General features: G+C 58.1%; 3 protein-coding genes across 5 annotated transcripts; 2 read left to right on the top strand and 1 right to left on the bottom strand.

The window, feature by feature from the left end:
- The first annotated feature begins 129 nt into the window (after positions 1-129).
- On the top strand, positions 130-2535 carry POLR1H (RNA polymerase I subunit H). The gene is made up of 4 exons (XM_030314661.2): positions 130-393; positions 492-592; positions 790-899; positions 2314-2535. Exons 1-4 carry the CDS (start codon positions 258-260, stop codon positions 2336-2338), a joined length of 372 nt encoding a protein of 123 aa, XP_030170521.1. The 5' UTR covers positions 130-257; the 3' UTR covers positions 2339-2535.
- A 1774-nt stretch (positions 2536-4309) lies between these two features.
- Positions 4310-8583, top strand: PPP1R11 (protein phosphatase 1 regulatory inhibitor subunit 11). 2 transcript variants are annotated; one of them, XM_030314655.2, is made up of 3 exons: positions 4734-5008; positions 5932-6040; positions 7390-8583. In XM_030314655.2, exons 1-3 carry the CDS (start codon positions 4940-4942, stop codon positions 7590-7592), a joined length of 381 nt encoding a protein of 126 aa, XP_030170515.1. In that variant the 5' UTR covers positions 4734-4939; the 3' UTR covers positions 7593-8583. The 2 variants fall into 2 exon arrangements, with proteins under 2 accessions (XP_030170514.1, XP_030170515.1); XM_030314654.1 differs by lacking the exon at positions 7390-8583 and having other exon boundaries at positions 4310-4766; positions 5932-6017.
- Positions 8519-13379, bottom strand: RNF39 (ring finger protein 39). Of its 2 annotated transcripts, XM_036064402.1 has the most exons (5): positions 13014-13379; positions 11587-11609; positions 11300-11391; positions 9490-9776; positions 8519-9291 (listed from the first exon to the last, which is right to left on the bottom strand). In XM_036064402.1, the coding sequence occupies exons 1-5, from the start codon at positions 13374-13376 to the stop codon at positions 9202-9204; spliced, it is 855 nt and encodes a 284-aa protein (XP_035920295.1). In that variant the 5' UTR covers positions 13377-13379; the 3' UTR covers positions 8519-9201. The 2 variants fall into 2 exon arrangements, with proteins under 2 accessions (XP_035920295.1, XP_030170513.1); XM_030314653.1 differs by having other exon boundaries at positions 8519-9776.
- Between the last annotated feature and the right edge of the window lie 20 nt (positions 13380-13399).

The following is a 13399-nucleotide window of genomic DNA, read 5'->3' as shown; positions in this document are numbered from 1 at the left end:
TTATGACGTCACAGCAAATGGCGCCTGCAGCTGGGTCGCGGGGACAGGCCGGTCGCGGTCGCGCTCACGTATGACGTCACAACCAATGGCGCTCGCCTCGCGTTGCGCGACAGGCTTTGCGCAGTCGCGGTCGGGAGGAGAGGAGGAGGGCTCGGTGGAGGGCACCGGCGAGGCCCGCCCACGTCCAGGGACCGACTGGGAGACCGGCGGGGAGACCGGCCGCTAGCGCGCGCACAGACCCCTACCTCGTGTGGCTCATGGACTCTGGGCGCTCCCGCTCCCACTTCCAGTCGGACCTGGACTTCTGTCCGGACTGCGGCTCCATCCTGCCCCTGCCCGGGGTTGAGGACACGGTCACCTGTATCCGCTGTGGCTTTTCCGTCGACGTGCGAGGTGAGGGGCTGGCGCGGCGGCCGGAGCCTGCGGGCGCGGGGAGTGGGGTCAGCGCCCCCTCCCCGCCCATGTCCATAACCCGTTCTCACTGCGCGCAGACTTCGAGCAGAAGGTGGTCAGGACCACGTTTGTGTTCCACAAGGTGGGGACGGCGGTGCCCGTGGCGGCGGACGAGGGGCCTGAGTTCCAGGGGCCCGTGGTAAGTAACCGACGTCGCGGACTGGCCCCAGCAGGGAGCGCGGGGAGGAAATGCAGGCGTGAGCGCAGAGATCGGGACCCAGATCCCGGAGAGGGAAGCGGGGTGTCTGCAGCAGCAGCGTGTGGTGTGAGGACCGTGGGCTCTGGTTCCGGGTGGGCCCCCCAGGACCCCCTGACACGCCCGTGCTGACCCGCCAGGTGGACCGGCGCTGCTCGCGATGCGGCCACGAGGGAATGGCCTACCACACCCGGCAGATGCGCTCAGCCGACGAAGGGCAGACCGTCTTCTACACCTGCACCAGCTGCAGGTGCGTGTCCTGCTGCCTTCTGCCCCTTCTCTGTTCGCTAACCACATTGATGCGCTGATTTGCTCCCTGTGCGGGATAAACCGTTAGTTTCTCTGTTCCCATCCCTTATTTCTGTTCAGTTCAGGTAATGGGATTTGTGGGGTTTTATTTTTGAAAATTACATTTCTCTTAGCCTTTTTATAGCCAGTGAACTAACCCTTTTGAGATATGTAAAAGCAAAAGGAAAACTGGAAGGCGAGTATTGCTCGCATGTTATGTTGGAATTTCCTCTACACTCGAGTTAGTTTTCCTTTTCTGAGCATTAATCGCGTGTGCCTTCAGTCCTTCGTCTTTGGTGTTCTGTAGTTTCACCAGAGTATATCAGGATGTGCTTTCTTTTCTTGATCCTGTGCTGGACTTTCTAAAACAGGATTATTTTCCTCCGTCATCCTTGGAAAATTATCAGCCATTATGTCACTAAATATCGCTTTTACCCCATGTTCTCAACTTTCACATTCTAGAGCTCTAATCAGTTTATTAAGCCCCCTTCTGTGTTTCATTTTTTCCCATCCCTTTTCTCGTCATGCTGCCTCTGCCTCCTACAGTTCACTAATTCTGTCTTCAGTTTATTCCAATTATTGTTACTTAAACATTTTTTTTGAGTTCTACTTCATTATTTTTCAAATATCTTCTGTCATAATAATTCCCAATTTCTAAGTCATACTTTATTTATTTTTAAAATTTTATTTTAGAGCGCAAGTGGGAGAGAGAGGGGCAGAGGGACAGAGGGAATCTCAAGCAGGCTACATGCTCAGCGCAGAGCCCAATACAGGGCTTGATACCATGACCCTGAGATCATGCCCTCAGCTGAAATCAAGAGTCAGATGCTCCAGTTAATACGTCCCGCTTTTGATTTCGGCTTAGGTCGTGATCTCAGGGTTCCAGACTTCCAGCCCCACGTTGGGATCTGTGTGCAGAGCCTGCTTATGATTCTGTCTGCCCCTCCCCCGCCTTGCTCTCTCAAACTAAACAAATAAACTTAAAAGAAGAGATGCTCCACCGATTGAACCACCCAACCTTAGGAAGTGCTCCTAAGATTTTATTTTTAAGTGAGCTCTACACCCAATATGGGGCTCAAACTCAGAACCCTGAGATCAAGAGTGACATGCACCTGGAATCAGCCAGCCAGGTGCCCCATTTGTTAACTTTTTTTTTTTAGTTGTTTATTTTTGAAAGAGAGAGTGTGAGCAGAGGAGGGGCAGAGAGAGAGGGAGACAGAGTCCCAAGCAGGCTCCACACTGTCAACTGAGCCTGATGCTCAACCGACTGAGCCACCCAGGTGTCCCTCCTCCTTTGATCTTTTAATTGAATGTCTTGTCTTATGCTGGAGCCTCTTCTTTTGCTCAAATATAATGACTCGTTTCTTTCTCCATAGGTTTCAGGAGAAAGAAGACTCTTGATTTTTTTTTTTCTGGGCGACTCAGCGATCCCTCCCTCTTCTCTTCCTTGGAAGGTGAAGGATATTGGGTTCTTAGATCCCTTGTCCATCCTAGGTGCAATGGTTTGCTCCCATAGGACATTATTATGTGTCATTGTCCCCAGAGTACACTTACTCTATTTTTCCTTATTAAAGTTATATTTTTTTATATAAGCCAGACATCTGTATGTTATTTATAATATGTCTTGTTCTGACAGGAATTTAAATGAACTTACAGAGATATATTTGTTCTTTCAGTGAGTATATGAGCTACAAAAAATAATATAAATTAGAACAAGAAAGAAAAAAAAAAGAGCCAAGAATGGGACTAATATAAAAAAGTAATTATAAGTCTTCCATCACTAAATGTATTTGGTTCCTGAGTTTAGGGAAACAAACGTAGGAGTTGGGAGAGTGGGATACTCAACAGGTAACTTAACCAGATCTCTTGACATGTGAATTTGGACAACAAAACATCTGTTACCAAGGGATACCAGTATGTACTTGGTACCAATGGACACTTTGAAAATTGTTTTGCTATTGCCCTTGAGATAAATGTAATACACATTCATCGTAATCATATATAGAGAGGCAAAAAGAAAAGAGTATTTTTTTGTGAATCCCACTGCACAGAGATACTGTCTTTTTTAATGGGCTTTACTATACATGCTGAGTTGTATCTTGATTTTTATCAGTTTGAACCAAAAACTTGTAGTTCAAACACAACATATTCAGATTTACTCTGGAAATCTGTATTTTTGCATTCCTTGGCTTAAATGGTGATCAAAGGGTGATAGTAACCATGATTACCTTGTAATTGTGTGGCCTTTATATGTTCAGGGCTCTCAAACTTACCCTGTCTTGTTGTTTGTTTTTAATTTTTTTTTTTAAAGTTTATTTTTGAGAGAGAAACAGTGTGACTAGGGGAGGGGCAGAGAGAGGGAGACACAGAATCAGAAGCAGGCTCCAGGCTCCGAGCTATCAGCACAGAGCCCAATTTGGGGCTCAAACTCACCAACCATGAGATCATGACCTGAACCGAAGTCAGACACTTAGCTGACTGAGCCACCCAGGTGCCCCTACCCTGTCTTGTTTGACCCCCATAGCAACTTGGAGGGATGCGCAGGGCAGACTTTACTGTGCATCTGAACTTTCCCACCCCACTTCTGAAATCTGAAACAAATCTGTTTTATCTACCCCATTTTAAGCCTCCCCTGGCCCATAACACCGACTGGGTAAGGTCCAAGTTTCTGAGCAACATACAGGACCTCCTGCATAAACGCACCTACCTGCCAAGCCTCACCTGATACTCCTCTTACATCCCAAGCAACGCAAAACTGCATTTTCTTCAGCGCACACACTGAATTTGTAAACAGCTCTCTACCAAACAAAAAGCCATTTGCTGCCTTCCAGTTCCTTTTACCCCTCTTTGCTTCCTTTAGAAACATGCACCTGTTTCTATCATCACACAAACTTACGACCATTTCTGTGCTTGATCGTACTCCCCTCCACCCCAGAGAGCGTGCTGGCAAGAAGTAAGTAAATTCAGTTTCACAGAAGAGATTAGTATCTTTCAGTGTCTAAGATGTTAGTCCTACAGCTTCCCCATCAGGCTGGGAGCTGTAAGGCCGAACACAGAGCCAGCAACAATCCCGGTTGAAGGCCCCATTAAGGACCTTGCCCCAACACCTGCACACACACAGGGCGACCGCCAGAACCCATCCTTTTATTTACTTTATTTTTTAAGGTTTATTTATATTGAGAGACAGAGAAGTTCACACAAGGTCTGCGCTGTGAGTGCGGAGCCCCACGAAGGACTCCATCCCACGATCCTGGGATCATGACCCAACTGGTAATCAAGGGTCTGGCGCTCCAGGACTGAGCCACTCAGGTGCCCCCCACCCCACAACCCATTCGTGATCGAGTGCTTCTCCCTGCTCCTGGGGCCCAATTCTCCATTCCCAGAGGCAAGGAAACGGAAGACCGGCTCAGGCGGGGTGGTTACTACCGCCAGGACAGATGTTCTCCCCTGCACCTGCACCCCCATCCCGTACCCCCAACCCCACTGCACCGGGCAGCATCCGCATCCGCTCCCACTGCACCGGGGGCCGCACCCCTATCCCGCATCCCCACACCCGCGCTGCGGCGCCCCACGGGCTCTGCCCTTCCGGACCGCCCCTCCTGGCGCTACTCGGCAGCACTTGCGCCCCGCCGCCCACGCGCCACACCCGCAGTGACGCCTCTTCCGCCAAGTCAGTGGCTCCTGCTGGCGGCGCCTGCGCACTGTCACGTTACGGCGGAACTAATCCGGCGACGCCTGCGCTTAGACGCGTGCAGTGCCGTGGAAGGGAGAGGGGAACTACGGAGTGCGTCACACCCGGAAGCAGCGGGCCGGAAGTGGGGTTGGACAGGTTCTCCCCAGGGGTGGGGAAACGGAGGCCCAGGAGGAGGGGGAAAAAAGAAGGTGGAGGATCCTGGCTGCCACCCTGAGTCCGGCCCGGCCCGCTTAGAACCCTGAGACACAGAGAAAAGGAAGGGCGTGTCGTCCCCCTTCCTCCCCTCCTCCCTGTCCTCAGCCTTAGCCATGGCCGAGGCAGGGGCCGGGCTGAGTGAGACCGTCACTGAGACAACGGTTACCGTGACAACCGAGCCCGTGAGAAAGGCGGGGGGGGGGCGGTGATACCGGGAGGGAGGGGATAGGGCTGTGGGCCGAGTGGGGTCGGATACCTGGGCCGGGGACAGTCGCCAGTACTGGGGCTTTGGGCAGCGGTAGAGATGCTGCCGGAGGCTACTCAGGCGACACGTGACAGAGAGTTAGAGTCGGGGCGCAGGAGCTGCTGCGCGCGGGCGGGGCTGGAGACCCAGGGACCGGAGCTCGGGGTGTCGGGGTGGGGGGGGGGCGGGGGGATCGAAGGGCTCCATGCGAAGGCTTGGCTGCAGGCAGGCTGGCCGCCAGCACAGCTGCCAGCACGTGTTTGTGCAAGGGGTGGGCGTGAAGGGAGGTGCAGGGGTCGCGGGAAGGAGAAGGGCGAGATGGGAGAACTGTTGAGAAATAGAGACACAAGTAGCCTGCCTGCAAGAACGGGTTGAGTTGCTTTCAGAAAGAGGGTGTAGTCGTTACCCCCGGGTTATGGGGGGACGCGTGGGTGCGAGGGAGTAGGTAGGTAAGAAGAGGGGAGCGCCGGGCTTGAGGATGGGAGAGATCAGGACGTGGTTCTTTCTCTATGGGAGTCAAGGGTTAGGTACTGGGGACTGAGGAGATCGTGCTCAGGTACTAATACCACCGAGGAGGATTTGGGGAGGAAGACGGAGAAACAGCGAGGATTATGTTTTCCTTTGAAGACTTGCTGGGACCTTCCCTAGGTTAGGAACTGTGTCTTCCCCATGTCCTAGCAGTTGTCACAACCCCCCAAGGGTCTCCTTGAGGTCAGAGACCTGCTCCAGTTGCCCTTTCCCTGCACTCGGCTCCTCTGTTGGTCTGTCTGGGGCACTAACTGAACCGGGCCCCCGGGAGGGAGCTGGGCAGGTCAGGAGGAGGGAGCTAGCTGTGTCTGTCTGTCCTTCTTAACCTTCCAGGAGAACCGGAGCCTGACCATCAAACTACGGAAGCGGAAGCCAGAGAAGAAGGTAGAATGGACGAGTGACACTGTGGACAACGAGCACATGGGACGCCGCTCATCAAAGTGTGAGTGTTTCCCTCTTCCATCTGCTCACACCTGCCCACAGGCCTGTCTGCCACCTGCTCACACCGGCTCCCAGGCCTCTTTTCACCTGCTCACACCTGCTCACACCTGCCCACAGGTCTGTCTGCCACCTGCTCACACCTGCCCCCAGGCCTGTTGCTGCCACCTTCTCATACCGGCTCACGTCTGCCCACAGACCTGTCTGCCACCTGCTCACACCTGCCCAGGGGCCTGTCACTGCCACCTGCTCACACCTACCCACAGGCCTGTCTGCCACCTGCTCACACCTACCCACAGGCCCATCTGCCACCTGCTCACACCTGCCCCCAGGCCTGTCTGCCACCTGCTCACACCTGCCCCCAGGCCTGTTGCTGCCACCTTCTCATACCGGCTCACGTCTGCCCACAGACCTGTCTGCCACCTGCTCACACCTACCCACAGGCCTGTCTGCCACCTGCTCATACCTGCTCACACATGCCCACAGGCCTGTCTGCCATCTGCTCACACCTGCCCACAGGCCTGTTGCTGCCACCTTCTCACACCTGCTCACACCTACCCACAGGCCCATCTGCCACCTGCTCACACCTGCCCCCAGGCCTGTCTGCCACCTGCTCACACCTGCTCACACCTGCCCACAGGTCTGTCTGCCACCTGCTCACACCTGCCCAGGGGCCTGTCACTGCCACCTGCTCACACCTGCCCCCAGGCCTGTCTGCCACCTGCTCACACCTGCTCACACCTGCCCACAGGTCTGTCTGCCACCTGCTCACACCTGCCCAGGGGCCTGTCACTGCCACCTGCTCACACCTGCCCCCAGGCCTGTCTGCCACCTGCTCACACCTGCTCACGCCTGCCCACAGGTCTGTCTGCCACCTGCTCACACCTGCCCAGGGGCCTGTCACTGCCACCTGCTCACACCTGCCCCAGGCCTGTCTGCCACCTGCTCACACCTGCTCACACATGCCCACAGGCCTGTCTGCCACCTGCTCACACCTACCCACAGCCTGTCACTGTCTACTTCTCACACCTGTTCACACCTGCCCAGGGGCCTGTCACTGCCTCGGTGATTCCAGGCATCGGGGACATGAGGCTAAGACTGGAGGAAAAGGGAGGGAGGGCTTGTCCTGGGACAGACCAGGGCCTGAAATCAGGAGGCATCAGCGGGCAGAAGCGAGGCTTTAGACCCTGGCCAACAGGAGGAGGGTTTGGGGGCCTGAGTCCCCGGGGGGTGGGCCTGGGGAAGCTGGGTCTTGCACGGTGGAAGCAGTTGTTACTGAGATCTGGTGGGTGAGGAACTGACTGTATCTTAACTTTTGTCCCTTTTTTACTGGGCTCCTCCCTCCAACTCCAGGCTGCTGTATTTATGAGAAACCTCGGGCCTTTGGCGAGAGCTCCACTGAGAGCGATGAGGAAGAAGAAGAGGGCTGTGGTCATACACACTGTGTACGGGGCCACCGCAAGGGACGGCGTCGTGCGACCCCAGGACCGAGCCCCAGCACCCCTCCCCAGCCTCCTGACCCCTCCCAGCCTCCTCCAGGGCCAATGCAGCACTAAATTCCTCTCTGCCCCACCATTCCTGTGTCTGTCTGGCCCTGAATGTATTCATGTGGCTACTTGGGGACTAAACCCATGGTTTGACCCCTTCTCCAGCCCCCTCCTGCCCTCTCCTCTGCCTGACGGAGGGAGGAGGAGAGGAGGGTGAACAGAGATCCTGGAATTCTGACTTGCTGCTATTCCAGAACCCAGGCTTCTGGGTTCTCCCAGCCCTCATTTCTCCTTCCGGTCCTCATCCTCTGCTCTCCTGGGATCCAGGCGTCTTGGTTCCAGTCTCTTCCCTTTGTTCTCACTGCCAAACTGCCTGTCCTGGGATCCAGTCTCTTGGCCCCTTGCATTCTCTATTTGAGTCCCAAACACTTAAATTGGGTTTTCAGCAGTCCCAGCTTTCACTGCCAGGGTCCCAGTTAGATTCCGGGCAATCTTGCCCTAGCTATGCTTGTTAATCCTGGCTTGGAGCTCTTCCAGTAATGTATTTATATAAGCCTGTGGGATGTGTGGGCTCCCAACCCTACCCCCTCATGCCCTCCAGAGGGGCTGGGAGAGAGAGAGGTCTTTGCTTTATCACCTTTAATGGAAAAGGACATAGTGATGGCCTCTCCTCACCCTTCTCACGTGATACAGGATCTGACAAAGCTGGCTTGGGGATTGGACACCTAGAGCCAGCCTTCTCCTGCATCTTGTGGCTTCAGAGACAGATCCAGCTTTGTCCCAGGGACCTGGGTCCTTGGGAGAGGAAGCGAAAGGGAGGGAGCAAAGAGATGGGGATACGTCCCCTACACTACACTCTTACCCCTTCCTTCCTAGGCTTTGATGTTTCTGCCAGCCCAGATGCCCAGTTCCCAGCCCTCCCCACTCCTTACTGGGATCTTGAGATCATTTCCTAGGCCTCTTGCCATGCACAGTTGCAGAGATGAGTCAAATCATACCACCACTGAGATCTCATTTATTGCCACAGATGCACAAAATAAATAACCCAACATCTCAAAAAGTGTTAAATATGGGCCCATTTATACATATGGGGAGAGATGAGATGCTGTGTGCAGGGATGGTTTTGGGGTGTTTGGGCCAACCCCCCCTGCTGAGGAGAGGAAAGGGAGGTAGCAGCCTTGGCTTACTGTGTGTGCAGGGGGGAGTCAGGAAGGTTCCTAACGGGACAAGGCTGTGAGCAAAGGAAGCAGTCACCATGGAGTAGAGCTGGCCTGCCCCCTCCCCAGAACGGCATTGAGCTCCATGGAGGGCTCTGAGACCCAGGCCAGAGTCTGGTGAATAAACCCCAGATTGGGCAGGGAAGTCGGAACCGTGGCCCGAGGAGAAGGCACTGGGCCCTCTGAGACCAGCAGAGGCCGGGGTGGGAGGGGAACGCTTGGCTAGTGGGGCCTCTGCGTAGTGGACACCACTGTTGCCCAGTATTGGGGGGCAGGGCCTGTTCCCCAGCTCAGGTCCAGGGTAGCAGGCAGCCGTGGAGAGGCAGGTGGCAAGCGTCCCAGAGGGAGGGGCAGGAAGCCGGAGGCCAGCCAAGATCTTCCTGCTTGGGAGAAAAGAGACTGTGGCTGGGTGGGGGTGTGTGTGGACGAGGCGGCCCCCGGCACAGGCGGGGCGAGGCGGCTCAGCCCTCTGCCGGCACAATGCGCAGCGGGGCGCGGGCGTCACGCGTGCAGAGCAGCGGGAAGACGCGCTGCCCCAGCGTCCCGGGCGCCTGGAAGGCGAAGAGCAGGTCGAGCGAGCGCCCGTCGTAGAAGGCCACTCGGCCGCGCTCCCAGTCCACGTCCACGCGGATGCGCCGCGGCGGGGGCCCCGCGCCGCCCACCGGGGTGGGCTCGGGCTCCGTGAGCGCCCACAGGCGGCCGGCGCGGCCCTCCACGGCCCACACGGCCCCCGCCGGGCACAGCCCCACGCGGCCCTTGCGCCGCACCGACTCGCCGGCCGCGCCCACGGCGTAGCGGGCTTCGCCGCTGTCCGGGTCCCCGTCCTCCTGGTCCCCGGTGGCGGCCGCGGTCTCCACCTCCCAGCAGTGCCGGCCAGCCCCGAAGCCCTGCGCGCCCAGCACCGCCGGGAGCTGGTCGAAGCGCGCGGGGCCGTCGGGGGGCGCGGGCGTCCCCGGCGGGGCCAGCCGGACGCTGCGGCGGTCCGCTGAGATGAGCAGCTGGCGGTGTGCGGTGCCCGGGTCCAGGGTCAGGTCGGCTGCGGAGGGGAAGAGGGGGGCCGGGTCAGGGTCAGCGGGGGGATCTGCGCAGCAGAGGGCACCAAAGAGGCCTCCCAACTGCTCCAGAGGCAGCTGTGGGGCCAGGGCGGGAGGAGACAACCGCCGCAGGGACGGGCCGCTTCCGTAGAACCGTCCTGGAGAAGCCCTGGCCGGCCTGGCGAAGGCGGCACAGGGCGAAGATCATGGAGAGGCTGCTTGGGTTGGGGGTTGGGAGAAGAGTGGGGCTGATCCAACTTCCAGGGAGGAGTGAGGACCGATACCGCATCTACTGTGATGGTGGTGGGGCGTGGGAACTGGGTCAGCAGGATGCGGAAGGAAGGTGGCCCTGAGGAGGAGGACTGGCAGGGGGTGCTGGGACCCCAGGCAAAAGTGGGAGTGGCCTGGGGCAGAGGAGGAGAGAGAAACAATCCCGGCCCTGTGTGTGTGGTTTGCTTTTGAGGAAAGGTTTCTGGATTGGGGTGCTAGAAGTATCCTGGGTTATGGGGTATGGTAGGTAACAGGAGGGTGGGGCACCTTTCCTGGCAGGCTTTTTTTTTTTTTTTTTTTTAAAGAGTTCTTTTGTAGGTAATGTCTAGACCCTATGTGGGGCTAGAGCTCAAAACCCGAAGATCAAGAGTTGCATGCTCAAAAAGAAGAGGGGGAGGGGGCGCCTGGGTGATGGCTCAGTCAGTTGAGTGGCTGACTCTTGATTTCAGCTTAGGTCATGATCCCAGGGTCGTGGGATCACGCCCTGAATCCGTCAGGCTCTGCACTGAATGTGGAGCCTGCTTGAGATTTATTCTCTCTCTCTTCCCCTCTACCCCTCCCCCCCCAAAACTGAAAACAAAACAAAAGCGTTGCATGCTCTGTCGACTGAGCCAGACAGGTTCCTCTTTGGCTGGCAGCTTTGGTAGCAAGCCAGGAGCCCCACCCCCACCCCCCTGGGGGCTGCAGAGAAGGTCCAGAGCCCCAGGGGCAGAGACAGAGCAAGAGTGGTGGAAGCAGCTGACCTTCCAGGGTCGCGACAGATAAGAGGGGGGAATTGCTGGAATATGAAGAACTGAGGATTGACGTTGAGGGTCGAATTATGTTCCTCCCGAAAAGAAATGTTGTAGACTCTCAGGACCTCAGAATGTGAACTTAGTTGGAAACAGAGTCTTTACAGAGGTAATTAAGTTAAAACGAGGTCATTAGGGCAGGCCCTGGCCCAATGTGACTGGTGTCTTTACAAAAAGAGCAAGTTTGGACCCAGAGATGGATGAGCACAGAAGGAAAACAATGAGAAGACAACAGAGAGGACATCTGAGGGGGAAGGCTGGGAGAGAGGCAGGGCCGTGGAAGGAGCCCATCCCACCAACACCAGCCTCGACTCCCAGAGCTGACACGGTGGGTTTCTGTGGTCCAGCCCCTCAGCGTGTGCTGCTTAGTGCTGCCTCAGGGAAGTCCCACAGACCCCAGAAGAGACTCGATCTTGTCTGAGAGGGAAGACTGTCACTCAGTGCATCCCTCCCTCCCCCCTTACCGGTCAGTCTGTGCAGCATGTTTTTGACCACTGGATAATCTTCGGGGACGTCGTCGTCTGAGTTAGATGACTTGGGTGTTGGGGCGTCAAGTCTGGACAGGTGAGGGAGAAGGGTCAGGAAGTCCGTAGACACCCTCTGCCCTCTGACGCCCCCACCCCGACCTCACTGACATCTCTGGGGCCCGGAAAAGCTGTGTGTGAGTGAGGACAGAGAGGTGAGCCCACGGAAAAGGTGACGGTTGTGGCAGCTGGTGGTAGAAAGGAAGGAGCAGTAAAGCGGAACTCACCTCCTCCATGTCTTCCTCGTGTCCTGGGATGGGCAGAAGAGAACATGGATGTGAGCTCTGGGCTTTGTCCTTGGGCAGCCCTCCCTGTCCTCCCCTCCCTCAGGTAGCTGGGACTCGGTTGGTGAGCACCGGCACCTCTCACAGTGACCTCTTCACCCCTGGGCTCCCCCTTTCCTCAGTCTTCCCTTGTCCTTTCATGGCCCTCCTTCCCCTCCATCACCGTCCACCGCCCTCCTCCCCTTCCCCAGCTTCATCCACACCTGGGACTTGGCCCTTCACCCTTCAGAGTCCCCCGGCCTCATTCTGTGTCTCCTAATCTACCTTCCTGAGAGTGTCCCTCTCCTCCATCACTCTGACCAAACCCCCGAGCCCTGGGGCTAAGAGTTGGTGTATAAAAGCCTTGTAATAAAGCTGCTTCCCCTGTTGCCATAAAAGCCCAGTGGCGTTTATTGGGCCCTTGGCTTTGTGTCTCTACCCTGGCCTAGGCGGCAGCTGGACTCCAATGTGTCCCAGGAGGCCCAGTAGCTCGGGACACCGCGCTGGATGCCCTCCAAACACCAGGAACTCCCCTCCCCCCTCACTGTCCAGTGGGGATGACTGGAGCGGCCCAGTGTGGTGGCGAAGGGAGGGGAAATTTGCCTAATCACGCCAATTACACCTGGACTAATTAGGTCTATGTAGACTTCAAAGTGTGGAAGCAAGACCTGAGACCGGCTAGGCTGCTGGGGAGAAGCCAGTCAGGAGTCCCGGACGCCTGGGGGTCGGGCAGGGAGTAGGGGCAGGGAAGGTTAGGGTTAGGGCTAGGGTTAGGGTTAGAGGAGGGGCCCGGCCAGAGGCCGGGCTGCAGGCTCACGGGCCCCGCCTCCGCCGTCGCCTCTCCCGGCCAGGGGCCCTGGGAGGAGTGGAGCAGGACGCTCACCAACAGCACGGCGAACGCTGCCCTCCTCCACTGATGGCCCCTGGCCGCTCTTCTCTCCGCTCCGGCTTCTCGCGCCCCGCCCCCCCACCAGATCCCGCCTTCCCCCCCCCCCCCGCGTCCTCCCCCAGGTTGGTTCCGACACCCACCGTCCCCCTCCCAAGACCCCGCCGTCCCCCTCGCGCCCTCCCCCAGGCTGTTTCCCACCCCCGCCATCCCTCCCCCAGACCCCACCGTCCTCCTCCCCCTGAGACCCCGCCGTCCCCCTCCCAAGACCCCGCCGTCCCCCTCGCGCCCTCCCCCAGGCTGTTTCCCACCCCCGCGGTCCCCCCAGACCTCACAGTCCCCCTCCCCTCAGACCCCGCCCCTCCGCATTTCCCGCGCTCCGCGTCCCGTCTCCTTTCCTCTGCGCGCCTGAGACCCGCTCCCCTCTTGCTTCCCCACGTACTGCTGTCACCCCGCCCCGTTCCTCGGCCCCCACAGCCCCAGCGCGCCCCCGGCCCCGCCTCACCTCTCCGCGCGGGTCCAGGCAGCCCATGGTGGGGATGCGGCCCCCCCTGCGCCTCCCCGCGCGGGCGCCCGCCTCGGCCAGCTTGTCGCGCAGCCCCCGGCTGATGCGCACCTCCACCGCCAGCCGCACGTTAGACCTCAGGCTGCGGCGGGGGCACGGCTGGCCGCAGCGGGGGCAGGCGGGGACCGGCGCCGGGTCGCCGGCGGCCGGAGGGGCGCCCCAGCGGCGGGCCAGGCACGCGCGGCAGAAGCTGTGCTCGCACGCCAGCAGCACCGGGTCCTCGAAGGGGCCCCCGCACAGCGGGCACGTCGCCAGCTGCTCCAGACGCTGCACCAGCCCCGGGCCCAGCTCGGGCGCCTCCATGGGAAGCGCGACCCCCGCCCGCG

The sequence above is a fragment of the Lynx canadensis genome, chromosome B2 (assembly GCF_007474595.2).
Source record: "Lynx canadensis isolate LIC74 chromosome B2, mLynCan4.pri.v2, whole genome shotgun sequence".
Classification (NCBI taxonomy): domain Eukaryota; kingdom Metazoa; phylum Chordata; class Mammalia; order Carnivora; family Felidae; genus Lynx; species Lynx canadensis.
This window is presented reverse-complemented; position numbering and strand designations above follow the sequence as displayed.